At 50.6% G+C, this 23,848-nt stretch overlaps 2 protein-coding genes across 6 annotated transcripts; both read left to right on the top strand.

Annotated features, from left to right (window-relative positions):
* The first annotated feature begins 1,371 nt into the window (after positions 1 to 1,371).
* On the top strand, positions 1,372 to 17,425 carry C2 (complement C2). Of its 2 annotated transcripts, XM_030802521.1 has the most exons (18): positions 1,372 to 1,587; positions 1,746 to 1,955; positions 2,523 to 2,708; positions 5,433 to 5,606; positions 5,690 to 5,788; positions 5,989 to 6,122; positions 7,741 to 7,879; positions 9,112 to 9,252; positions 10,983 to 11,072; positions 14,709 to 14,849; positions 14,975 to 15,069; positions 15,166 to 15,277; positions 15,394 to 15,559; positions 15,684 to 15,760; positions 15,887 to 15,978; positions 16,480 to 16,606; positions 16,733 to 16,782; positions 16,931 to 17,425. In XM_030802521.1, the coding sequence occupies exons 1-18, from the start codon at positions 1,542 to 1,544 to the stop codon at positions 17,108 to 17,110; spliced, it is 2,259 nt and encodes a 752-aa protein (XP_030658381.1). In that variant the 5' UTR covers positions 1,372 to 1,541; the 3' UTR covers positions 17,111 to 17,425. The 2 variants fall into 2 exon arrangements, with proteins under 2 accessions (XP_030658381.1, XP_030658382.1); XM_030802522.1 differs by lacking the exons at positions 1,372 to 1,587; positions 1,746 to 1,955; positions 2,523 to 2,708; positions 5,690 to 5,788; positions 5,989 to 6,122 and having other exon boundaries at positions 5,496 to 5,606.
* Positions 17,426 to 17,461: 36 nt separating this feature from the next.
* On the top strand, positions 17,462 to 23,848 carry CFB (complement factor B). Of its 4 annotated transcripts, XM_003272129.3 has the most exons (18): positions 17,462 to 18,038; positions 18,126 to 18,359; positions 18,760 to 18,945; positions 19,101 to 19,274; positions 19,495 to 19,596; positions 19,698 to 19,834; positions 20,127 to 20,265; positions 20,591 to 20,722; positions 21,005 to 21,106; positions 21,182 to 21,319; positions 21,817 to 21,914; positions 22,053 to 22,170; positions 22,383 to 22,536; positions 22,632 to 22,708; positions 22,906 to 23,006; positions 23,105 to 23,237; positions 23,319 to 23,368; positions 23,639 to 23,848. In XM_003272129.3, exons 1-18 carry the CDS (start codon positions 17,975 to 17,977, stop codon positions 23,792 to 23,794), a joined length of 2,295 nt encoding a protein of 764 aa, XP_003272177.1. In that variant the 5' UTR covers positions 17,462 to 17,974; the 3' UTR covers positions 23,795 to 23,848. The 4 variants fall into 4 exon arrangements, 3 of the variants coding, with proteins under 3 accessions (XP_003272177.1, XP_030658379.1, XP_030658380.1); XM_030802519.1 differs by having other exon boundaries at positions 20,591 to 21,106; XM_030802520.1 differs by lacking the exon at positions 21,182 to 21,319 and having other exon boundaries at positions 20,591 to 21,106.

Below are 23,848 nucleotides of genomic sequence, written 5' to 3' on the forward strand. Positions count from 1 at the left end.
AGGGGCAGGGGAAGCACTAGCAGCTCTGCCACAGCAGCCACTTTGGAGTCCTTAACACCAGGGTGTCCTGATCTTCATGCACTCAGCCCTGTCCAGGGGGAGTCCCACTTTGTGTACTCTTTTTTTTTTTTTTTTTTTTTGAGACAGAGTCTTGCTCTTGTCACCCAGGCTGGAAGTGCAGTGGCATGATCTCGGCTCACTGCAACCTCTGCCTCCCGGGTTCAAGTGGTTCTCCTGCCTCAGCCTCCTGAGTAGCTGGGATTACAGGCACCTGCCACCACACTCGGCTAATCTTTTGTATTTTTAGTAGAGATGGAGTTTCACCATGTTGGCCAGGCTGGTCTCAAATTCCTGACCTCATGATCCACCCGCCTCAGCCTCCCAAAATGCTGGGATTACAGGCATGAGTCACCGCGCCCGGTCTTATTTTTTTTTTTCTTTTTGAGATGTAGTCTTACTCTGTTGCCCAGGCTGGAGTGCAGTGGCACAATCCTGGCTCACTGCAACCTCCACCTTCTGGGTTCAATCAGTTCTCTAAGGACTCAATTATAAATCAAAAGGGTTTTTACGAACTTAAATGATCACTTTGGAGAGGTTTCATGTTCATTTTTTTATTGGCCTTATTTATTTTTACCCTACATTGTTCAAAAAGGTATTGAAAAGACTTCTGTGGGTCAGGGAGACTAACACACTAGCTTCAAGTTTCTTTGCTTCCTGCATTTCATACAAGTGTAGGTTATGATTTAAAGGCACATCCCAGCCCCCCGCCGCAAAACTTTTATTCCTTTGAGTAACCAACCCCAAATGTATTTACTTTGCCAGTTGGGAATTTCATCTACTAGACTTTCTGTAAAAATGTTGTAAACATTTTTCCTGTCTCCAAAACTAAGTGTTGATTTCATTTTTTCCACCTAGATTATCTCTGGGGAAGGATTGTAGGGAATAAAAAAGTATTGTCAATCTTCCTATTTATCAAGAAGTTCTAAAAAAATTAGTTTCACCCCCCTCGGAAGTTTATGTTCAAGAAGACAGAACTGTTCTATGCTCTCAGGAAGCAAACCCCACTTGGTACAACCCAAAAGAACACTAAAACTTTACTTAAATAAAATATTTTGCAATATCTTGGATGGTTTGTGGGTTTGTGTGCTTTAGACTATTCACACAAGAGCAAGGTGCATGTGTGCACACACGAGCACAAATATGTGTTTGCCTGCGTGTTTGTGAGCATGCGTGTATGGTGCACAATGTGCACGCATGGGTGGGTGGAGCGTGGGGGCAGTACACAAAGCCTGTGGGGGAGATCTATTGACTCTATAGATATATTAGCATCAGGGAGACAGGGCAAAGGTTTCACCCTTCAGTTCAGTCCCAAATCCCTGCTTATTATTTCCCTAACAGAAGACCATCCCCCTTGCCACTCCCTGGTTTTTCTTCTCTGGCAGCAATGAAGCAGATGCTGAGCCAGCTCTAGTTTTCGGGAAGTCAGATGACCTTTTCCCTCCCGTGGTTCTCTACCTCTCGCTGCCCCTAGGGAGGACACCATGGGCCCACTGATGGTTCTTTTTTGCCTGCTGTTCCTGTACCCAGGTAGGAGGCAGGGAAGGGGGAACGTCGGGGTCCTGTGTGTGAGGCTGGTGCTCCCAGCTTGAATTCCCATGTGTGAAACAGAGTCTCTTTTGCTTTCCTTTTCTCATCTATGTCTTCCTTCTTTCTCCATTGCTGTCTCCTTGTTCCCACGGCTCCAGGTCCGGCAGACTCGGCTCCCTCCTGCCCTCAGAATGTGAATATCTCCGGTGGCACCTTCACCCTCAGCCATGGCTGGGCCCCTGGGAGCCTTCTCACCTACTCCTGCCCCCAGGGCCTGTACCCATCCCCAGCATCACGGCTGTGCAAGAGCAGCGGAAAGTGGCAGACCCCAGGAGCCACCCGCTCTCTGACTAAGGCGGTCTGCAAACGTGAGGCTCCCTGTGGGCTTTGCTCAGGGTGCTACACCAGGGGCCACCCCAGAACTTTTGTTTAGGAGTTGCTCAGGGTGGGACTTAACCTGACTAGATGGCAAAGTTGCTTTTGCAGAGGGCTTTTCAAAATATCCAGAAAATGTCAATTGCCAGTAGCAAGGAATTGGGAACAGGTTTTGATGGAGACTGTGGGGTACTAAAGCCAGGGATGACTTTTTATGTACAATTGACTGCCTAGTAGTGACCATTCAGAACGGATGCTGAATGGTCCTGGAGTCCTCTAGACATCTGAGGATCCCAAGGGAAGTGTCTGGGGAGGCCATGGCCCTCAGGAGGCTGAGGGAAGTGGCTATTTATCAATCAGTTCGCTTAGACTCTGTGAAATTGGCAATACTCAATCAGTTGCCAAAAACAGCAATTTCACATGTTGCAACCTAATATTTCAGTGTTTTGACAGCCAGTTGGCCATTCCCATGCATTCCAGCTTAAAATCACCTGCTTAATCCCCAGCCCAGGTGTTATCCATCCAGCCCTATATTCCCCACCCACTTCCTTTCTCTCCAGCTGTGCGCTGTCCAGCCCCTGTCTCCTTTGAGAATGGCATTTATACCCCACGGCTGGGGTCCTACCCCGTGGGTGGCAACGTGAGCTTCGAGTGTGAGGATGGCTTCATATTGCGGGGCTCGCCTGTGCGTCAGTGTCGCCCCAACGGCATGTGGGATGGAGAAACAGCTGTGTGTGATAATGGGGGTGAGTGCTCTGGCTAATGGGCTACACGGGGGCTGGGGTCTCTGGGGAATCCTGGGGCCCAATGTGCATCCAGAAAGCCTCTGTGGGGATAGGGGTCTGTTGTTCACTGTGCCATAATAATATTCCTGGATTTTGGTAAATTGAGGTCTACAGGTCACACATCCCAAGTCTGCAAGGGCCAGGCCCCAGGCAGCTGGTGCTAAGCTTCAGATGTAGCGTAAAGCCTCCACACACTCTGCCTGGCTTTTCTAAGTGCCTCAAAGCAAGACTTCATATTCAGGCCCCACAGATTGTTGTAGGGAAGATATGCTGGGAGAGAGTCAAGTACTGCGCTTTAATGCCTTGCCTTTAAAGCCAGGTTTGGGTTCCAAGCCCTGCTCTGACTTTGACAGACTTTGGGAAGGTTATTTAACCTTTCTAGGCCTCAGTTTTCCCATCTGTAAAACGAGGATAGTGAGTGCTAACCTCATGAGATTGCCATCTGGATTAAATGAGTTGACATTAGTAAGCATATACAACAGCCCCTGGAGTGCGGTGGCTCACACCTGTATTCCCAGCACTTTGGGAGGCCAAGGTGGGTGGATCACAAGCTCAGGAGTTTGAGACCAGCCTGGCCAACATGGTGAAACCCCGTCTCTACTAAAAATACAAAAATTAGCCGGGTGTGGTCGCACATGCCTGTAATACCAGCTATTCAGGAGGCTGAGGCAGGAGAATCATTTGAACCAGGAAGTGGAGATTGCAGTGAGCTGAGATCGCATCATTGCACTCCAGCCTGAGTGACAGAGTAAGACTGTCTCAAAAAAAAAAAAAAAAAAAAAAAAAAGGCCAGGCTCAGTGCCTCATGCCTGTAATCCCAGCACTTTGGGAGGCCGAGGTGGGTGGATCACCTGAGGTCAGGAGTTTGAGACCAGCCAGGTCAACATGGTGAGACCCCTGTCTATACTAAAAATACAAAAATTAGCTGGGTGTGGTTAATCCCAGCTACTCAGGAGGCTGAGGCAGGAGAATCACTTGAACCTGGGAGGCGGAGGTTGCAGTGAGCTGAGATCGTGCCCCTGCACTCCAGCCTGGGTGACAGAGTAAGACTCTGTGTCAAAACAAACAAACAAACAAAAAACAAAAAAAAAAACAGCTCCTGGAATCTGATAAATGCCATGTACACTTTTTTTTTTTTTTTGAGATGGAGTCTCGCTCTTGTTGCCCAGGCTGGAGTGCAATGGCGCAATCTCAGCTCACCACAACATCTGCCTCCCGGGTTCAAGTGACTCTCCTGCCTCAGCCTCCCAAGTAGCTGGGATTACAGGCATGCGCCACCACACCTTGGTAATTTTGTATTTTTAGTAGAGACAGGGTTTCTCCATGTTGGCCAGGCTGGTCTCAAACTCCTGACCTCAGGGTATTCTGCCCGCCTTGGCTTCCCAAAGTGCTGGGATTACAGGCGTGAGCCACCGCGCCCGGCCTTGTTTTTGTTTCATTAAGAGACAGGATCTCGCTATGTTGCCAAGGCTGGCTTCAAACTCCTGAGCTCAAGTGATCTTCCTACCTCAGCCTCCTCAGTAGCTGGGAATGCAGGCATGCGCCACCACGCCTGGCCATAAGCACTTTTATCATGGTTATTACTGCCCCTGTGAATGGTGAGGGGCTCTGCTTGGCAGAAGTAGCGCTCCTAGGATTCCCTGGAGCTGCATTTGCCTGTGGGTTTGGGAGCTTCTTAGATCATGGTTTTTAGCACATCATACAGAAGACACGGAGTCCACAAGATGGCAGGGCCACCTTCACCTAGTGGCCCATGGCTCCCCACTCATGCCCTTGGGTTTTGGCAAATGGCCATTTATTCAGACATGACTCTAACTTATTTGAAAATTGAGGCATAATTTACCTATCGTAAAATGTACAAATCTTAAGTATTCAGCTCAATGATTTGTTACAATGCATCCACTCATCTAACCACCACCCAAGACAGAATGAGGTTCCCGCTTGTCCCCTCCCACAAGGTAACTGCTCTTCTGACCTCTGTCTCCATGGATTAGGTACCTTGTGCTTACATTTCCTGTAAATGGAATCATGCAGGATGTGGTCTGTTGCTTCTGGCATCCCTTGTTCTATATTCTGCCTGTGAGATTTATCCATGCTGTTGTGTGTATCAGTACTTTGTTCTTTTTTATTGCTGTGTAGTATTCCATTATTTGGTTATATTACAATTTATCCATTCCCCTCTTGATGGACATTTGGATTATTTCCCGTTTGGGGCCATTAGGAGTAAAGCTCTAGGAACATTCTTGCATGTGATTTTGGTACATGTATGCACTTGCTTCTCTTGAGTAAATGATCTAAATGTGGAATTGTCACATCATAGGCTGGCATACGTTTAGTTGTAGTAGAGGCTGAGAAAGTTTCACCCACGTCCATGCCAGCAAGGTAACAGAGTGCCAGTCGCTCTGCATCCTCTCCAACACTTGGACTTGCCTGTTGTTTCAGTGTTAGCCGTTTTGATGGGTGTGTAGGGATGCCTCACTGTGGTTTATGAAATATAAATATTCTCTGAAGGAGTGGAGGGACCATCAGCTAACTTCTTCCCTGGGTCTCTGGGGGCTCTGGGACAGACACGGGTGCATCCCTGGGTTGGAACTGGGAAGCTTCTGCTGGCAACTGAGGCCGCTGAGGAGGCAGAGCCTGATGGGAGGGGGCTACTCACCTCTGCCCTCCTTTGTTCACTCGCAGCTGGCCACTGCCCCAACCCAGGCATTTCGCTGGGTGCGGTGCGGACAGGCTCCCGCTTTGGTCATGGGGACAAGGTCCGCTATCGCTGCTCCTCAAATCTTGTGCTCACGGGGTCTGCAGAGCGGGAGTGCCAGGGCAACGGGGTCTGGAGTGGAACGGAGCCCATCTGCCGCCGTGAGTAGCTGCCCTGCCCTCCCGAGACTCCCCGGCACACCCAGCCGCTGCCCCGGCTGACCCCTGTGTGGCTCTCCCCACAGAACCCTACTCTTATGACTTCCCTGAGGACGTGGCCCCTGCCCTGGGCACTTCCTTCTCCCACATGCTTGGGGCCACCAATCCCACCCAGAAGACAAAGGGTGAGTGTTTGAGGTGGGGTTTCCGGTTGAGCAGGGTGCTCTATCTGGGCTGGAGCAAGGGAGGATGCAAGCTTCCTGGAGGCCAGGAGCCTTGGTGGGCTCAGCCACTGAAAGGGAGGGAGGCAGAGAAGCTGGACCTGCTTGGCAAGAGCGCAGGAAGGAGGTGGGGATCTGAATCCTCCCCTTCCACATTTCTCCAGAAAGCCTGGGCCGTAAAATCCAAATCCAGCGCTCTGGTCATCTGAACCTCTACCTGCTCCTGGACTGTTCGCAGAGTGTGTCGGAAAATGACTTTCTCATCTTCAAGGAGAGCGCCTCCCTCATGGTGGACAGGGTCAGGAATCAGGAGTCTGCCTGCAGCAGAGGCCTTCCTGTGCTCACTCTCTCTCTCTGTTTCCTTCCCCTCCTCAGAGCCCCACTCATAGCCCACCTCCTCCAAGAAGTCTTCTCAGATTATACTCATGCCATGTAGGAATCATGAATTCAATTTATACAATCATAATTTTTATTCCACAAGCACTGTTGGGACACTGTGCTGGGGCTGGGGGACAGCAAAGATGGAAAGGCTGAGGTCTTACTTTCCAGGAATTCATCATCTAGAACAGTGGTCTCCACAGAAAGGTAGCAAGATAACCCACAGGAGTGAAGCAGAAAAATACTGGTGCCCCTGTGGAATAATTTAAATCAGATTAATAATTTAACATTTAATAATTTCCTTTTAAAACTTCAACATTTTGTGCAGGCTTTAAAATGTGTGTGATAGACTGGGCATGGTGGCTAGTGCCTGTAATCCCAACACTTTGGGAGGCCGAGGCAGGTGGATCACTTGAGGTCAGGAGTTTGAGACCAGCCTGACCAACATGATGAAACCCTGTCTATACTAAAAATACAAAATTAGCCATGTGTGATGGTGCACGCCCGTAACCCAGCTACTTGGGAGGCTGAGGCAGGAGAATCGCTTGGATCCGGGAGGTGGAGGTTGCAGTGAGCTGAGATCGCTCCATTGCACTCCAGCCTGGGCAACTAGAGCAAAACTCTGTCTCAAAAAAAAAAAAAATTAAAAAAAAAAGAAATAAAATATGTGTGATAGAAGTTTGGAAGCCACTGGTTTAAGTTCCTCGCCAGAACTTTGTTTCGTAACTGTGCTTTTCACAATACTTCATGTAATATTACAGATGGTTTTCCCTCCCAGCTACATTTTAAAGAGGGCAGTTTCTGTGCTCTCTTGGGACTCAAAATTAAGTAACTCATTGCACGGTGAGGCGGCAACACACACCAGTTGGTGCAGTGATTGAGTCACGTGACACATTCAGATCCCACTTCCACCTCCTCCTCATGGTGTGATGGGGGAAGGGGGACGAGGCAACATGCCTCAATTTCCTTATCCATAAAATAGGGGTCATCATGCCCCCTCACAGGGTTGAGTGAAGAGAGTCTGTCAAAGAGAAGGATGTTCAACAAAGGTTTCTTCGTTAGCTGCTGCTGCTTCTTTTTATTTTTATTTTTATTTTTTTTTTGAGATAGAGTCTCTCTCTGTCACCTAGGCTGGAGTACAGTGGCGCGATCTCAGCTCACTGCAACCTTTGCCTCCTGGGTTCAAGTGATTCTCCTGCCTCAGCCTCCTGAGTAGCTGGGATTACAGGTGCTTGCCACCATACCAGGCTAATTTTTGTATTTTTAGTAGAGATGGGTTTTGCCATGTTGGTCAGGCTGGTCTTGAACTCCTGACCTCAGGTGATCCACCTGCCTAAAGTGTTGGGATTCAGGCATGAGCCACCATGCCCAGCCCCTAGCTTCTTCCTAACAGCCATTTCCTAGTGTCTCCCCTGGTCCTTGCCTCTGTTGGTCTCACTCCAGTTTCTCTGCCTCCTCCAGGGCCCTTTGCTTGCTCTCTTACCATCTCCCCTTTGGCTTCAGGGCCCTTTACGCTGCCTCTCACTTGCCCCGCACAGATCTTCAGCTTTGAGATCAATGTGAGTGTCGCCATTATCACCTTTGCCTCAGAGCCCAAAGTCCTCATGTCTGTCCTGAACGACAACTCCCGGGATATGACTGAGGTGATCAGCAGCCTGGAAAATGCCAACTATAAAGGTACGGGTGTCATCACATGACGGCAATGGGAGAGGAAAAGATGGACCCTCTCAGGGCCTGCAAACAAATTCTGGATGAGCTAGAAAGAGAGTGAGGCCTCTTGGTGGCACCCGAATTCCACGAGTCTGGGGTAGTTTCAACGTCCAGGGTTATGGTGGGGGAGTCCAGCTGCCCCCAGCTCATAGCTCATTCTAAGGTGCTGCAGGTCCAAAGACACTGTGCAGGTCTTCAATTCCTTCCAGTTGCCAAAACCACACTGTCTGGTTTGCATGGCTGCACACTGCCATCTCCCCATGTCATTAGCCACCCATATACCATGTAAAGCTGCCTGGTTGGCACTTAGCAAATGGCTGAAGTGACTCAAGGTTTTGGAAACCTCATCTTTGAATCTTGGGACTTTAGTGTCTCTTGGATTGGGGTAACGCAGTGAACATTTCTTTTTTTTTCTTTTTGAAACGGAGTCTCACACTGTCACCCAGGCTCGAGTGCAGTGGCACGATCTTGGCTCACTACAACCTCTGCCTCCAGGGTTCAGGCAATTCTGCCTCAGCCTCCCAAGTAGCTGAGATTTTGGGCACCCGCCACCATGCCTGGCTAATTTTTTGTATTTTTAGTAGAGACGGGGTTTCACTATGTTGGGCAGGTGATCCTGACTTTGTGATCCACCCGCCTCAGCCTCCCAAAGTGCTGGGATTACAGGCATGAGCCACCTTGCCCGGCCCTATGCAATGAACATTTCTAAGGTGGAAAGGCTTTTAATGTTTGAACAAGCAATGATGCCAAATCTCTATCTGAATGGCAAATGTCTGAGTTTATCAAAACAATTGATAAATTGCATTCCCAGGCCGGGTGCAGTGGCTCATGCCTGTAATCCCAGCACTTTGGGAGGCTGAGATGGGGGAATCACTTGAGGTCAGGAAACCAGCTTGGCCAACATGGTGAAACCCCATCTCTACTAAAAATACAAAACATTAGCTGGGCATGGTGGCCGTCACCTGTAATCCCAGCTACTTGGGAGACTGAGGCATGAGAATCACTTGAACTGGGGAGGTGGAGGTTGCCTTGAGCCAAGATCACACCACTACACTCCAGCCTGGGTGACAGAGCGAGACTCTCTCTCAAAAAAAAAAAAAAAATTGCATTTCCAATAATTGGGGGAATAGAGTGATTCCCTACCCCTGGGTGGTAGGTGGGAAGTTTCTAAGAGAGTCCTTCCTTTTGGTATATTCCAGATCATGAAAATGGAACTGGGACTAACACCTATGCGGCCTTAAACAGTGTCTATCTCATGATGAACAACCAAATGCGACTCCTTGGCATGGAAACGATGGCCTGGCAGGAAATCCGACATGCCATCATCCTTCTGACAGATGGTGGGTATCATGGTCTCTGAGTGTGTCTGGAATAGTGGAAGGGGCACCAATATGGGGTCAGAAGCCCTGAATTCTGATTCTCCCTCTGCCTGCCACTTTGAGCCCCAGTTTTGTTTTTGTTTTTAGAGATGGGGCCTTGCTATGTTGCCCAGCTGATCTCAAACTCCTGGCTTTAAGCAATCCTCCTGCCTCAGCCTCCCAAAGTGCTGGGATTACAGGCACTTATAAATAAGTTTCTTATTTATAAAATAGAGCTGGGTGTGGTGGCTTATGCCTGTAATCCCAGCACTTTGGGAGGCCAAAGCGGGTGGATCACTTGAGGTCAGGAGTTTGAGATCAGACTGGCCAACATGGTGAAACCCCGTCTCTACTAAAAATACAAAACCATTAGCTGGGCATGGTGGCAGGCGCCTGTAATCCCAGCTACTTGGGAGGCTGAGGCAGGAGAATCGCTTGAACCCAGGAGGCAGAGTTTGCAGTGAGCCAAGATCATGCCACTGCACTCCAGCCTGGGTGACAGACTGAGACCCTACCTTGTCTCAAAATAAAATAAATAAAAAATAAATAAATAGAATTAGTGTTGATGATGATGACCATAACCACAATGACAGCAATGATGATCATGATAGCTGTTCTCTTTTCCTTACACAATTTTTATGGAAAGCTATTTAAGTTGCCTATGTGAAAGTGCTTTGTGTTAGCTCTTGTTACCATCTGGGAAGTAACTTGGAGACAGATGAGGAAACGTGGCTCTTGAGCAGGAATGTGGAAGGGCACGGATGCAAGGAACAGTCTGTAGTGGATCTGGCCTTGTCATTTGCCTCTTGCTATTGTCCAAATTACACAGTTCCTCCAGGACTTAGTTTATAAAATGAGGATACCCACTCTTCCTGGGGTTTCATGAGAGTTAAATGAGATAAAGTATAGGAAGCACCTGGCCTGGTGCCTGGAATGTAGAAAATTTCAGTGTATATATATATACATATATATATATATTTTTTTTGAGACAGGGTCTCACTCTATTGCCCAGGCTGGACTACAGTGGTGCGATCTTGGCTCACTGCAACCTCTGCCTCCCAGGCTCAGGCAATTCTCGTGCCTCAGCCTCCAGAGTAGCTGGGACTACAGGTGTGTGTCACCACGCCTGGCTAATTTTTATTTTTATTTTTTGAGACGGAGTTTCACTCTTGTTGCCCAGGCTGGAGTGCAATGGCGCGATTTCGGCTCACCGCAACCTCCGCCTCCCAGGTTCAAGAGATTCTCCTGCCTTGGCCTCCTGAGTAGCTGGGATTACAGGCATGTGCCACCACACCTGGCTAATTTTGTATATTTAGTAGAGGCGCGGTTTCTCCATGTTGGTCAAGCTGGTCTCAAACTCCCAACCTCAGGTGATCCACCTGCCTTGGCCTCCCAAAGCGCTGGGATTACAGGCATGAGCCACCATGCCCGGCCACACCTGGCTAATTTTTTGTGGTTTTAGTAGAGACAGGGTTTCACCATGTTGCCCAGGCTGGTCTCGAACTCCTGAGCTCAGGCAATCCTCCTGCTTCGGTTTCCCAAAGTGCTAGGATTACAGGTGTGAGCCACCATGCCCAGCCTAAAAGTATATTTGGAAGCTCTTATAGGCAGTGTAAATGTTGAGGTTCCTAGGCTAAATGCTTTCCTACTCTTCCAGGGCCCTGGGAAATCCTGATATTACTTAGAAGAATTCTTTATTCTCTTTATTCTAGGAAAGTCCAATATGGGCGGCTCTCCCAAGACAGCTGTTGACCACATCAGAGAGATCCTGAACATCAACCAGAAGAGGAATGACTATCTGGGTGAGCCCCCGCCACTGCCACCACATTTGTTCTGCTCCTGCAGAGGTCACAAGATCTTCAGCCAGGGATCCCAGAATCTTAGCTATGGTCCAGAGCCACATGGTTTTATTTCTGCATTGTTCTGTACAAAGGCAACTCATGTTGAAGAGTCTGGAGTCAAACTACTTCCCATGGTCTCAACCTTATCTTCTTCTTCTTTTTTTTTTTTTTTTTTTTTTAAGATAGTGTCTCACTGTCACTCAGGGTATATTCCTGGAAAGATGTCCACCCATCCTGGCCCAGAAGCTGGTCCAGAAAGTAACGATGTCCACCCATGAAGTGCAGTGGTGCAATCATAGCTTACTGCAGCCTCAAACTCCTGGTTTCAAGTGATCCCCTCAACTCAGCTTCCCAAAGTGCTAGGATTACAGGTATGAGCCACTATGCTCAGCCCATCTTCACAAATTTTTTAAAATTAATTTTTAATTTTTTTTGAGACAGAATCTTGCTGTGTTGCCCAGGCTGGAGTGCAGTGACTCAATCTCAACTCACTGCAACCTCCACGTCCTGGCTTCAAGTGATTCTCCTGCCTCAGCCTCCAGGGTAGCTGGGATTACAGGTGTGTGCCACCATGCCTGGCTCATTTTTGCATTTTTAGTAGAGACAGAGTTTCACCATGTTGGCAGTCTGGTGTCAAACCCCTTGCCTCAAGTGATCCGCCTGCCTTGGCCTCCCAAGGTGCTGGGATTACAGATAGGCATGAGCCACTGTGCCCGGCCAATTTTTAATTTTTTAATTATTATTTTTAATCAACAGCTTTAGACAGAGAACCTTGGTTTCATCTTCAGTGGGCTGTGGCCATGGGCAGTTTCTTCATCTGCAAAAGGGTAGTAGTAGGACCCAGCTCACAAGCTGACAGGGGAAGATGCTCAAACATTGCCTGCCTGGCACAGAAAAATGCCCAGCATATGTTAGCCATGACCACGACCGTCGTCGTTATCATCATCATCAGCAGCATCTCATGTTTCAGGAAACTTTCCAGGAAGAAGGGACCTCGATTCCCTCTAGGGAATGTCCCTGGTGGTTTCTCTTTCAGCAGCACAGCTGGCTAACTAAGGCTTTGGCAGTTGCAGCCTCTAAAGGAACAATTCCTCAGGTTCAGACTAAACACAAATTGCACTGACCTTTGATCAGAAAGTAATTTCAGAGAGAGATGCTCAGACAGGGAGGGTAGCTGGTTTTGAGCCCCAACATTTCATCTTCCCCTTAGCTCCTTCTCCTTTCCATTCACACTGCCCCCTCCCCCATCACCTGGCCCTCGGGGGTAAGCTGATTCCTCTTTAACACTCTGGCCCAAGGAAGACAAAATTTAAAGCCCACTCCCTTCCTCCGTAGCATCACTGGGCCAAGGTCAAACGCTACAAAAACATTTTATTGAAAATGAGCAGGAAACCAAACGAAAATAGTCAAAGAAAACGCACAAGGCATGATCATTGTCTGGCTCCAACTGTAACTGTTTCTATCTGGGCCACTGCCAGATTGCCTCCTGGCTGAAGATCTCTTGGTCCACCTAAGCACCTTGCTTTTTACACACAACGTGGGGCTCTCCAAGAGCAAAAATGGGCCACAAGGGGAGCAAAGGCTGGGAGAGGAGTAGACTCTGTGGTCTGTCTGAGGGCAGTTCTGACTGGCACCACAGTCAGAGGACAGGCACTGCCTGTTGCGTGGGTCCAGAGCCTCCAGTGAGAAAACGTGGCTTTAGGCCCTTCTCCCAGATGCTACCTTTTACAGAGGAAGACCAGATCTGAGGTTTTGTTTCCATGTTATGTTATGAGTTCTTTCTATTCATTCAGTCATTTAAAAGTACTTACCAAAGTACCACAAACCTGGGTGGCTTAGAACACAGAATTTCTTTTTCTTACAGTTCTGGAGGTTAGAAGTCTGAAATGAGGTGTTGGCAGGGCCCTGCTTCCTTAGAAGGCTCTTGGGAAGAATTCTTTCCTGCCTTTTCCGGCTGCCGGTGGCTGCAACCTTGGCTTGAGGCAGCATAAACCCATTCTCTGCCTCTGCCTTCAACTCGCCTTCTTTTCTGTGTGCGCCTCTGTGTCATTACATGCTGTTCTCTTATATAGATAGGAGACCCACTACCTGTGTCTTTGTGTCCAAATTCCTTTCTTCTTCTTTTTTTGTTCGTTTGTTTGAGACACAGTCTCGCTCTGTCACCCAGGAGCCCAGGCTGCAGTGCAGTGGTGGGATCCCGGCTCACTGTAACCTCTGCCTCCTGGGTTCAAGGGATTCTCGTGCCTCAGTCTCCCAAGAAGCTGGGATTACAGGCATGTGCCACCATGCCCGGCTAATTTTTGTATTTTTAGTAGAGACATGGTCTCGCCATGTTGGCTAGGCTGGTCTTAAACTCCTGGCCTCAAAGCAATCTGCCTGCCTTAGCCTCAAAAAAACTGCCGGGATTACAGGCGTGAGTCACCACCATGCCCAGCCAATTCACTTTTTTTTTTTTTTTTTGAGATGGAGTCTTGCTCTGTTGCCCAGGCTGCAGTGCAGTGGTGGTATCTCGGCTCACTGCAACATCTGCCTCCCGGGTTCAAGCGATTCTCCTGCCTCAGCCTCCTGAGTAGTTGGGATTACAGGTGTGTGCCAGCATGTCTGGCTAATTTTTGTATTTTTAGTAGAGACAGGGTTTCACCATGTTGGTCAGGCTGGTCTTGAACTCCTGACCTCGTGATCTGCCCACCTCAGCCTCCCAAAGTGCTGGGATTACAGGCTTGAGCCACTGTGCCCAGCTCACCTCTTCTTCTTCTTCTTCTTTTTTTTTTTTTTTGAGATGGAGTTTCGCTCTTGTCGCCCAGGCTGGGGTGCAATGGCACGATCTTGGCTCACCACAACCACCGCCTCCTGGTGATTACAGGTGTGAGCCACCACACCCGGCTCTGGCTTACCTCTTCTTATAAGGACCTCAGTCATTGGATTAGAGCTCACCCTAATCTAGTATGACTTAATCTTAACTTGTTTACATCTGCAAAGACCCTTTTTCCAAATAAAGTCACAGATACTGGGGGGTTAGGACTTGAACACATCTTTCTGGGGGACATAATTCCACCATTACAGGGAATAAACAGGATAAGAAAACCATAGAACCCAGCAGGTGGTAGGTGACACAAGCTAAGGGGTGTTGCCATGTTGCCCAGGCTGGTCTCAAACTTCTGGCTTCAAGGGATCCTCCCACCTTGCCTCCCAAAGTGGGGATGAAAGTTTGTCTGGGGCATTGCAGTTTTAGACAGGAAGACCAGGGAAGGCCTCACTGAGAAGGTGACATTTGAGCCAAGACTTAAAAAGGTACAAAAGTGAGCCATGTGGAAGTCTGGGGGAGGAGTGAACTAGGCAGAGGCACAGCTGGGGCAAAGGGCCTGAGGTGTGACTATGCCTATGGATTTGAGGAACTTCAAAGAAGCTGTGTGCTGCAGGAGAGTGAAGGGCAGGGAGTGGCAGGAAATGAAGGCAGACAGGTAGCAGTGGGGAGGACGCAGGGGTCCAGCTCATGTAGGTCTTGGTTGGACACAGTGAGTTTCAGATGACAGCCTCCTGTCTCATGGGGTAGCTCCAAAACCACAGGAGTCTGGTGATTTCCCTCTTCCCCACCAGACATCTATGCCATTGGGGTGGGCAAGCTGGATGTGGACTGGAGAGAACTGAATGAGCTAGGGTCCAAGAAGGATGGTGAGAGGCATGCCTTCATTCTGCAGGACACAAAGGCTCTGCACCAGGTCTTTGAACATATGCTGGGTGAGTGAGCTTTGCCCTCCCTGGTGTGGGGAGGACGGTGAGGAGCCCGCCAGAGGCCCGTGTTGGGAACCTAGACACAGTGCCCCTCACTTGCCTCCTTCCCCATCTGATCCTCACACCCACAGATGTCTCCAAGCTCACAGACACCATCTGCGGGGTGGGGAACATGTCAGCAAACGCCTCTGACCAGGAGAGGACACCCTGGCATGTCACTATTAAGGTACCAGGAAGGAGGGGCAGGGCTTGGATTCCAGAGGTGAAAGCGGCCATGGGCCAGAGATACTGCAATCCCTGAAGATCACCTGTTCCCCTGCAGCCCAAGAGCCAAGAGACCTGCCGGGGGGCCCTCATCTCCGACCAATGGGTCCTGACGGCGGCTCACTGCTTCCGCGATGGCAAGGACCACTCCCTGTGGAGGGTCAATGTGGGTAAGGCAAGGGATGCACCAGCCTCCCGATCCTGAAGTCACAGATCCCAGCACCTCGTCCAGCCTCTGGCCCCTGCAGGAGCCCTGGTCTAGCCTAATCTGGCATATCATTTCCAGGAGACCCCAAATCCCAGTGGGGCAAAGAATTCCTTATTGAGAAGGCGGTGATCTCCCCAGGGTTTGATGTCTTTGCCAAAAAGAACCAGGGAATCCTGGAGTTCTATGGTGATGACATCGCCCTGCTGAAGCTGGCCCAGAAAGTAAAGATGTCCACCCATGCCAGGTGCCTGGAGTCTGGGATGGGAGGGTGCCCTGCAGGGGAGGGTGCCCTGCAGGGGAGAGTGCTCTGGAGAGCCCTGGAAGAGATACTGGGGACAGGCTGGTGTGACCCTTGCTCTTCTCCCCAGGCCCATCTGCCTTCCCTGCACCATGGAGGCCAATCTGGCTCTGCGGAGACCTCAAGGCAGCACCTGTAGGGACCATGGTGAGTGCTGGGGAGCTGGGGCCGGGTTTTGGGGGTGATAACAAGGACTAGGCTGCAGTCCCCAAGCCAGGAACCTGGATTCTGGGTAAAAGGACCAGCACCAACATCCCCTTCTCTTGACTGTAGAGAATGAACTGCTGAACAAACAGAGTGTTCCTGCTCACTTTGTCGCCTTGAATGGGAGCAAACTGAACATTAACCTTAAGATGGGAGTGGAGGTGAGGGTCTCAGGTTGGGGATGCTGGGATCTGCCTGTGACAGCTCCCAGAATGTCTCTCTTCCTTCTCCAGGTCTGGCTGCTTTCTCTCTCTGACGCGGGTCACCCCTCCTCCCAAGCCTCACAAACCTGCTAGGTGTCCCTGGGTCTACTTATTCTTTTTTTGTTGTTGTTGAGATGGAGTCTTGCTCTGTCTCCCAGGCTGGAGTGCAGTGGCATGACCTCAGCTCACTGCAACTTCTGCCTCCTGGGTTCAAGCAATTCTCCTACTTCAGCCTCCCGAGTAGCTGAGATTACAGGTGCCCGCCACCACACCCAGCTAATTTTTGTATTTTTAGTAGAGACGGGATTTTGCCATGTTGGCCAGGATGGTCTTGAACTCCTGACCTCAAGTGATCTGCCTGCCTCAACCTCCCGAAGTGCTGGGATTACAGGCGTGAGCCACTGCACCCACCCAGGTCTGCTTATTCTACCCTTCTCTCTGGTTCCACCCCTACTGCAGTGGACAAGCTGTGCCGAGGTTGTCTCCCAAGAAAAAACCATGTTCCCCAACTTGACAGATATCAGGGAGGTGGTGACGGACCAGTTCCTATGCAGTGGGACCCAGGAGGATGAGAGTCCCTGCAAGGGTGAGTCCCTCACCATGCCTGGATTCCCAAGGGGAAGGCCACCTGTGTCTCTGTGGCCAGCATGCGTGCCAGAACACCAGTCCACTGCCCTAGATGACACTGTCTCCTGTCACCTTTTGCTGGCAGGAGAATCTGGGGGAGCAGTTTTCCTTGAGCGGAGATTCAGGTTTTTTCAGGTGAGAAGGTGGAAGCTTGCAGGACCCAGGGGTTACAGGATCTCAGCCTTGTTGGCGGGATGAGGAAGGCCTTTGAGGGATCTAGGGAGGTTGGGGCTTACAGCTGGGGCTGTGGCAGCTTCCCAGCCAGTTCTCTCCTTTTCTCCAGGTGGGTCTGGTGAGCTGGGGTCTTTACAACCCCTGCCTTGGCTCTGCTGACAAAAACTCCCGCAAAAGGGCCCCTCGTAGCAAGGTCCCGCCGCCACGAGACTTTCACATCAATCTCTTCCGCATGCAGCCCTGGCTGAGGCAGCACCTGGGGGATGTCCTGAATTTTTTACCCCTCTAGCCATGGCCACTGAGCCCTCTGCTGCCCTGCCAGAATCTGCCGCCCCTCCATCTTCTACCTCTGAATGCCCACCCTTAGACCCTGTGACCCATCCTCTCTCTTAGCTGAGTAAATCCGGGTCTCTAGGATGCCAGAGGCAGCGCACACAAGCTGGGGAATCCTCAGGGCTCCTACCAGCGGGACTGCCTCACTGCCCCACCTCCCACTCCTTGGCCTGTCCCCAAATTCCTCCCCTGGTTGACTTGACTCATGTTTGTTTCACTTTCACATGGAATTTCCCAGTTATGAAATTAATAAAAATCACTGATTTCCACATCTGTCTGTGCCTCTATCTGGAGGCCAGGTAGGGCTGGCCTTGGGGGAAGGGGAGGCCAGAATGACTCCAAGAGCTACAGGAAGGCAGGTCAGAGACCCCACTGGACAAACAGTGGCTGGACTCTGCACCATAACACACAATCAACAGGGGAGTGAGCTGGATCCTTATTTCTGGTCCGTAAGTGGGTGGTCTGGGCTTGCTGGGGAGGAGCTGAGGCCGGAGAGGAGGTACTGAAGGGGAGAGTCCCGGACCTTGGGCAGCAAAGGGTGGGACTTCTGTAGTTTCTGTTTCCTTGACTGGCAGCTCAGTGGGGCCCTCCCGCTTGGATGTTCCGGGAAAGTGATGTGGGTAGGACAGGCGGGGCGAGCTGCAGGTGCCAGAACACAGATTGCATAAAAGACTGGGGGCTGGTGGGGAGCAGGGGAAGGGAATGTGACCAGGTCTAGGTCTGGAGTTTCAGCTTGGACACTGAGCCAAGCAAACAAGCAAAGCAAGCCAGGACACGCCATCCTGCCCCAGGACCAGCTTCTCTCCTGCCTTCCAACGCCATGGGGAGCAATCTCAGCCCCCAACTCTGCCTGATGCCCTTCATCTTGGGCCTCTTGTCTGGAGGTAAGCGAGGGTAACCTTCCCTTCCTGCTGTCCCCAGCATCCCTCCTTGGCCTTTTGGGGCTAGGCTTCATCAGCCTTTCTCTTCAGGTGTGACGACCACTCCACTGTCTTTGGCCCGGCTCCAAGGATCCTGCTCTCTGGAGGGGGTAGAGATCAAAGGTGGCTCCTTCCGACTTCTCCAAGAGGGCCAGACACTGGAGTACATGTGTCCTTCTGGCTTCTACCCGTACCCTGTGCAGACACGTACCTGCAGATCTACAGGGTCCTGGAGCACCCTGCAGACTCAAGACCAAAAGACTGTCAAGAAGGCAGAGTGCAGAGGTTTGAGGGCAACGAGTGTGGGCAGTGGCCTAAGGGAGAAACAGGGCAGGTGGCAGCAAGGTCAGGACTAGGATGAGACTAGGCAGGGTGACAAGGTGGGCTGACCGGGAGTAGGAGCAGTTTTAGGGTGGCAGACGGAAAGGAGGCAAGAAAAAGCAGAGTTAACCTTTACTAAGCATTTACCCTGGGCTTCCAGGCAGCCCTGGAAGTCAAGAGAACACTCAGAAATGGGGAGGGAGAAGCAGCAGACATCCATATGGGTTGAGGGGTAGGTAAGATGCTACTTCCGCGGGACTGGGAATGCGCTGTTTCTCAGTGACATGGTCTCCCAGACCAGGAGGGATACACCTAAGGCAGCCTTTCCCTCTTGATGACTTCTACTTGTCCCCCCTTCTCAAAGCAATCCGCTGTCCAAGACCACACGACTTCGAGAACGGGGAGTACTGGCCCCGGTCTCCCTACTACAATGTGAGTGATGAGATCTCTTTCCACTGCTATGACGGTTACACTCTCCGGGGCTCTGCCAATCGCACCTGCCAAGTGAATGGCCGGTGGAGTGGGCAGACAGCGATCTGTGACAACGGAGGTGAGAAGCATCCCCTCCCCCCACATTGCTGTCTCCCTGACGGCGCCCAGCCCGAGGAGTGGGCGCTTGGCTCCAGACACTGTAACTCTTGCTCTCTACCTTGCCCACGGGGCCTCAGGCTTCAGGGCTTACCTCCATGTCTCATGCCTCTGCAGCGGGGTACTGCTCCAACCCGGGCATCCCCATTGGCACAAGGAAGGTGGGCAGCCAGTACCGCCTTGAAGACAGCGTCACCTACCACTGCAGCCGGGGGCTTACCCTGCGTGGCTCCCAGCGGCGAACGTGTCAGGAAGGTGGCTCTTGGAGTGGGACGGAGCCTTCCTGCCAAGGTGACCTTTGACCTGTACCCCCAGGTCAGATCCTGATCTTCCATCCTACTGTCTTCTCTCCCCACCTCAACCCTGCTCTTTCCTCACTTCGTTTAAACCTTCCTGTAGAACTGTCTCACTTCTGAGCCTTTTATACCCTGGAAACCCATGATCCCCCATCTCTTTGGTCACTGTATCCCTGACACTCCCAGACATTTGACCTCATTTCTAACTCTCCCAGACTCCTTCATGTACGACACCCCTCAAGAGGTGGCCGAAGCTTTCCTGTCTTCCCTGACAGAGACCATAGAAGGAGTCGATGCCGAGGATGGGCACAGCCCAGGTTTGAAGACAGAGAGGGGAGGCAGGGCAGGGAACTGGGGGAAAATGGAGAAGGAACAGAACTGTTAATGCTGGAACCTGAGCCACTCTCCTGGCACCCAGGGGAACAACAGAAGCGGAAGATCGTCCTGGACCCTTCAGGCTCCATGAACATCTACCTGGTGCTAGATGGATCAGACAGCATTGGGGCCAGCAACTTCACAGGAGCCAAAAAGTGTCTAGTCAACTTAATTGAGAAGGTGGAATCCTCCTATCCCTGAACTTGGGGGAATGGAATCTCGCTGATCTTCCAGGACTAGCTCCCTGATCGTTCCAGCCCCTCTGAACCACAGGGCCCCAGGAAAATCTCCAGGTCCTATTCTGTCCTCCTTCCCTTTTACTTGAAGCAGTTTCTTGACTGGTAATTCCTCCATGAACCTCAGCCCTTGAGCCTCTTACTGAGAGCCTCCCTGTCCCAGCAAAGTCGCTGAAGTCTCCCAATCACAGTATTCTATTTTCAATGCCATGGCGCCTTGTTCTCCTCACCCACAGGTGGCAAGTTATGGTGTGAAGCCAAGATATGGTCTAGTGACATATGCCACATACCCCAGAATTTGGGTCAAAGTGTCTGAACAAGACAGCAGTAATGCAGACTGGGTCACAAAGCAGCTCAATAAAATCAATTATGAAGGTCAGAGGTTAGGGAATGGTGGGAGGTTCACTTTGGGGTCAGGAGGTTCAGGAGTATTGTGTGGAAGGGGTCATGAGACTACCTTGAGGGCGACAGAGAGGACCACTTTGTAGTCAAAGGTTGAACAGCAGGGTCATTGGGCAATGGAGGTTAGTGGGAACCTGTTGGGGGCTGGAAGGGCCACTTTGTGGTCAAAGGGAAGTCCGTGCAATGATGATTAACTTAAAAAGTTGAAAGATGTGGGATTTCAGTTGCAGATTGGTCTCTGGGGTTAAAAGATGGCTTGGAAGACCAGGTGAGGTGATGATCTCTTCCCTCTCCACAGACCACAAGTTGAAGTCAGGGACTAACACCAAGAAGGCCCTCCAGGCAGTGTACAGCATGATGAGCTGGCCAGATGACATCCCTCCTGAAGGGTGGAACCGCACCCGCCATGTCATCATCCTCATGACGGATGGTCAGAAGGGACCTCTCTCCTGTCCCAGCCTCCCCACCTTCTCAGACCAGCATGTGGTCCTTAAGTCCACTTGTAACACTATACCCATGGTTGGGGCCCTGAATGTGACTCATAGCTGGCTGTTCATCTCTCCTGTGACCCTTCATAAGGAATTCTTCCTAAAGCCCTGTGATCAACTATCTCTAACCCTTCCTCAACTTGCTCACCCTCCGACGTGCATCACTGCCTTTAGCCAATTTATCTTCCTTATCTCCTACCCTCATGGTCCTGTCTCTTCTGCAGGATTGCATAACATGGGCGGGGACCCAATTACTGTCATTGATGAGATCCGGGACTTGCTATACATTGGCAAGGATCGCAAAAACCCAAGGGAGGATTATCTGGGTGAGTAACCTGCCTAGGACCCAGCACCCCACTTCCTCAGGGCTTGGACCCTCATCCTTCCTTTTTCTCCCTCAGATGTCTATGTGTTTGGGGTCGGGCCTTTGGTGAACCAAGTGAACATCAATGCTTTGGCTTCCAAGAAAGACAATGAGCAACATGTGTTCAAAGTCAAGGATATGGAAAACCTGGAAGATGTTTTCTTCCAAATGATTGGTAGGGAGATACAAGGGAATAAAGAACACAAGTCTCCTCAGGTTCCCCTGAAGTAATTCATTCTTCCTCTACCCCTGAAGCTCTAGTTGCCTGGAAAGCCTTCTTCATTCCTCCTTCTCTATCTCAGTGTCACTATTCTTGTTTCCTGGCACTGTTCACTTCTTAACCTTAGAATCACAGAGCTCTGAGCACTTCAGAGATCTTTCTACAGTCCTACATTTGACACATGTGGAAACAGAGGCCAAAGGAGGTCAAGGGGCAGCAAGCTAGCAACAGGGTTGGGCTTGAAAACAGCCAGGCCTCTGACAGCTTGATCCCAAGTTCTTTCCCTTTTCACTCCACCATAGCAGTTTTTTCCTAACATGAGGAAACAAATGCCCGTGGCCTTTCCCTTTCTCCTTTTGGGCCTCTGCTCCCCATAGACTCCTACCCAAAAGGCTGCTGCCATTTGGGAATGAAGTGTTGCGAGTTTTCAGCACATTCTCCTTCTTTGCCAGATGAAAGCCAGTCTCTGAGTCTCTGTGGCATGGTTTGGGAACACAGGGAGGGTACCGATTACCACAAGCAACCATGGCAGGCCAAGATCTCAGTCACTGTAAGCACAGAATCCCAGTAGTGGGGACTTGGGGGAGGTGAGATCAAGGTGAAATGGGAGTAGGGGAAGGGCAAAATGGCCCTAAGAGATGGTGGTTTGTGAAAGTTGAGCTTTCCCCCTCTGCTGTTCTGTTCCCAGCGCCCTTCAAAGGGACACGAGAGCTGTATGGGGGCTGTGGTGTCTGAGTACTTTGTGCTGACAGCAGCACATTGTTTCACTGTGGACGACAAGGAACACTCGATCAAGGTCAGCGTGGGTAAGGATGCAACTGAAGGTCCTGGGCTGCACCTACGCTCTCCAGGCAACACCTCCCACTTTCTACAGATCCTACACTCCACCCATCCTCAATGCAGCCCCATTCCTTGCACCCCAGACCAGTCAGGGATGGGGGAAGACGTGAAGTTAGGAATGACACGGGGCCAGAGGCAGGAAGCTGCCCACAAAGAGGTGGTACCTACTCTACTTCAGGAGGGAAGAAGCGGGACCTGGAGATAGAAGGAGTCCTATTTCACCCCAACTACAACATTAATGGGAAAAAAGAAGCAGGAATTCCTGAATTTTATGACTATGACGTTGCCCTGATCAAGCTCAAGAAAAAGCTGAATTATGACCAGACTACCAGGTGAGAGCATCCAGATCCCTGAGGAAAGGCTGGGAAAGGCTGGAAGACTGGGATGAGGAGCAGGCCTGGTTTGCTGTTCTCCTTGTCCTTCATAGGCCCATTTGTCTCCCCTGCACCGAGGGAACAACTCGAGCTTTGAGGCTTCCTCCAACTACCACTTGCCAGCAACAGAGTAAGGCATACTTGGGGAGAGGATAAGAGTGAGATCCCAAGACAAGTGGGGCATGAGAGGGAGGTGCAATAGGAAGAGATGATGCCTGGCCCAGAACCTAGCTCTAGAAGGGCTTAGGGGACATCTACTGAGTGACAAAGGCAATGGGGAGATGACAGTGGTGGGAGCAGCTGAAGTGACACAGTCTATTTGTCCAGAGGAAGAGCTGCTCCCTGCACAGGATATCAAAGCTCTGTTTGTGTCTGAGGAGGAGAAGAAGCTGACTCGGAAGGAGGTCTACATCAAGAATGGGGATAAGGTGAGAAATGGGCATCCTAAGGAGGCACTCTAGGCCCCAATCCTTCCTAAGCCACTTCTGTTCATTACCCTTCTCCATGCTTCCCACCTCCCCTACAGAAAGGCAGCTGTGAGAGAGATGCTCAATATGCCCCAGGCTATGACAAAGTCAAGGACATCTCGGAGGTGGTCACCCCTCGGTTCCTTTGTACTGGAGGAGTGAGTCCCTATGCTGACCCCAATACTTGCAGAGGTGAGAGAACGCTCTTTGGTTGTGCTGCAAGTGCCCAAGGCCCAAGAGTCCTTTTCCCTACAGCTTCTCCTCTCCTTGCAGGTGATTCTGGCGGCCCCTTGATAGTTCACAAGAGAAGTCGTTTCATTCAAGTGAGTCCTCCCTTTCCTATCTGGGGAGATGCCAAGTGGTCAGCACGGGCCCCAAAGCAGGAAAGCTCAATGCATGTGGCTAGTAATTCGAGGTGGGCAGAGCCTGCCTCACCTTAGGACTGCATGTCTGGCCTGTGTGTGTCAAGAACAAGGCCGAGCTGGGTCCCTAGTCTGATTCCTTTAGGTCAGCTAAGACACAATCAGGAACAGCCATGCTTCCAGGATTAGGAATTCTACTGAATGATCCATGGCACTCCACTGCCTCTGCAGGTTGGTGTAATCAGCTGGGGAGTAGTGGATGTCTGCAAAAACCAGAAGCGGCAAAAGCAGGTACCTGCTCACGCCCGAGACTTTCACATCAACCTCTTCCAAGTGCTGCCCTGGCTGAAGGAGAAACTCCAAGATGAGGATTTGGGTTTTCTATAAGGGGTTTCCTGCTGGACAGGGGCATGGGATTGAATTAAAACAGCTGCGACAACA

Source organism: Nomascus leucogenys, chromosome 22a (assembly GCF_006542625.1).
Source record: "Nomascus leucogenys isolate Asia chromosome 22a, Asia_NLE_v1, whole genome shotgun sequence".
NCBI classification, from domain to species: domain Eukaryota; kingdom Metazoa; phylum Chordata; class Mammalia; order Primates; family Hylobatidae; genus Nomascus; species Nomascus leucogenys.

Coding starts and splice junctions, on each gene's coding strand:
- C2 (XM_030802521.1), top strand. CDS start 1,542: ATGGGCCCACTGATGGTTCTTTTTTGCCTGCTGTTCCTGTACCCAG. Junction 6,123..7,740: donor CCTCCCTCATGGTGGACAGG/GTCAGGAATCAG, acceptor TGCCCCGCACAG/ATCTTCAGCTTTGAGATCAA. Junction 11,073..14,708: donor GAAGAGGAATGACTATCTGG/GTGAGCCCCCGC, acceptor CTTCCCCACCAG/ACATCTATGCCATTGGGGTG.
- CFB (XM_030802519.1), top strand. CDS start 17,975: ATGGGGAGCAATCTCAGCCCCCAACTCTGCCTGATGCCCTTCATCTTG. Junction 18,039..18,125: donor CTTGGGCCTCTTGTCTGGAG/GTAAGCGAGGGT, acceptor CTTTCTCTTCAG/GTGTGACGACCACTCCACTG. Junction 21,320..21,816: donor TGTTTTCTTCCAAATGATTG/GTAGGGAGATAC, acceptor CTTCTTTGCCAG/ATGAAAGCCAGTCTCTGAGT.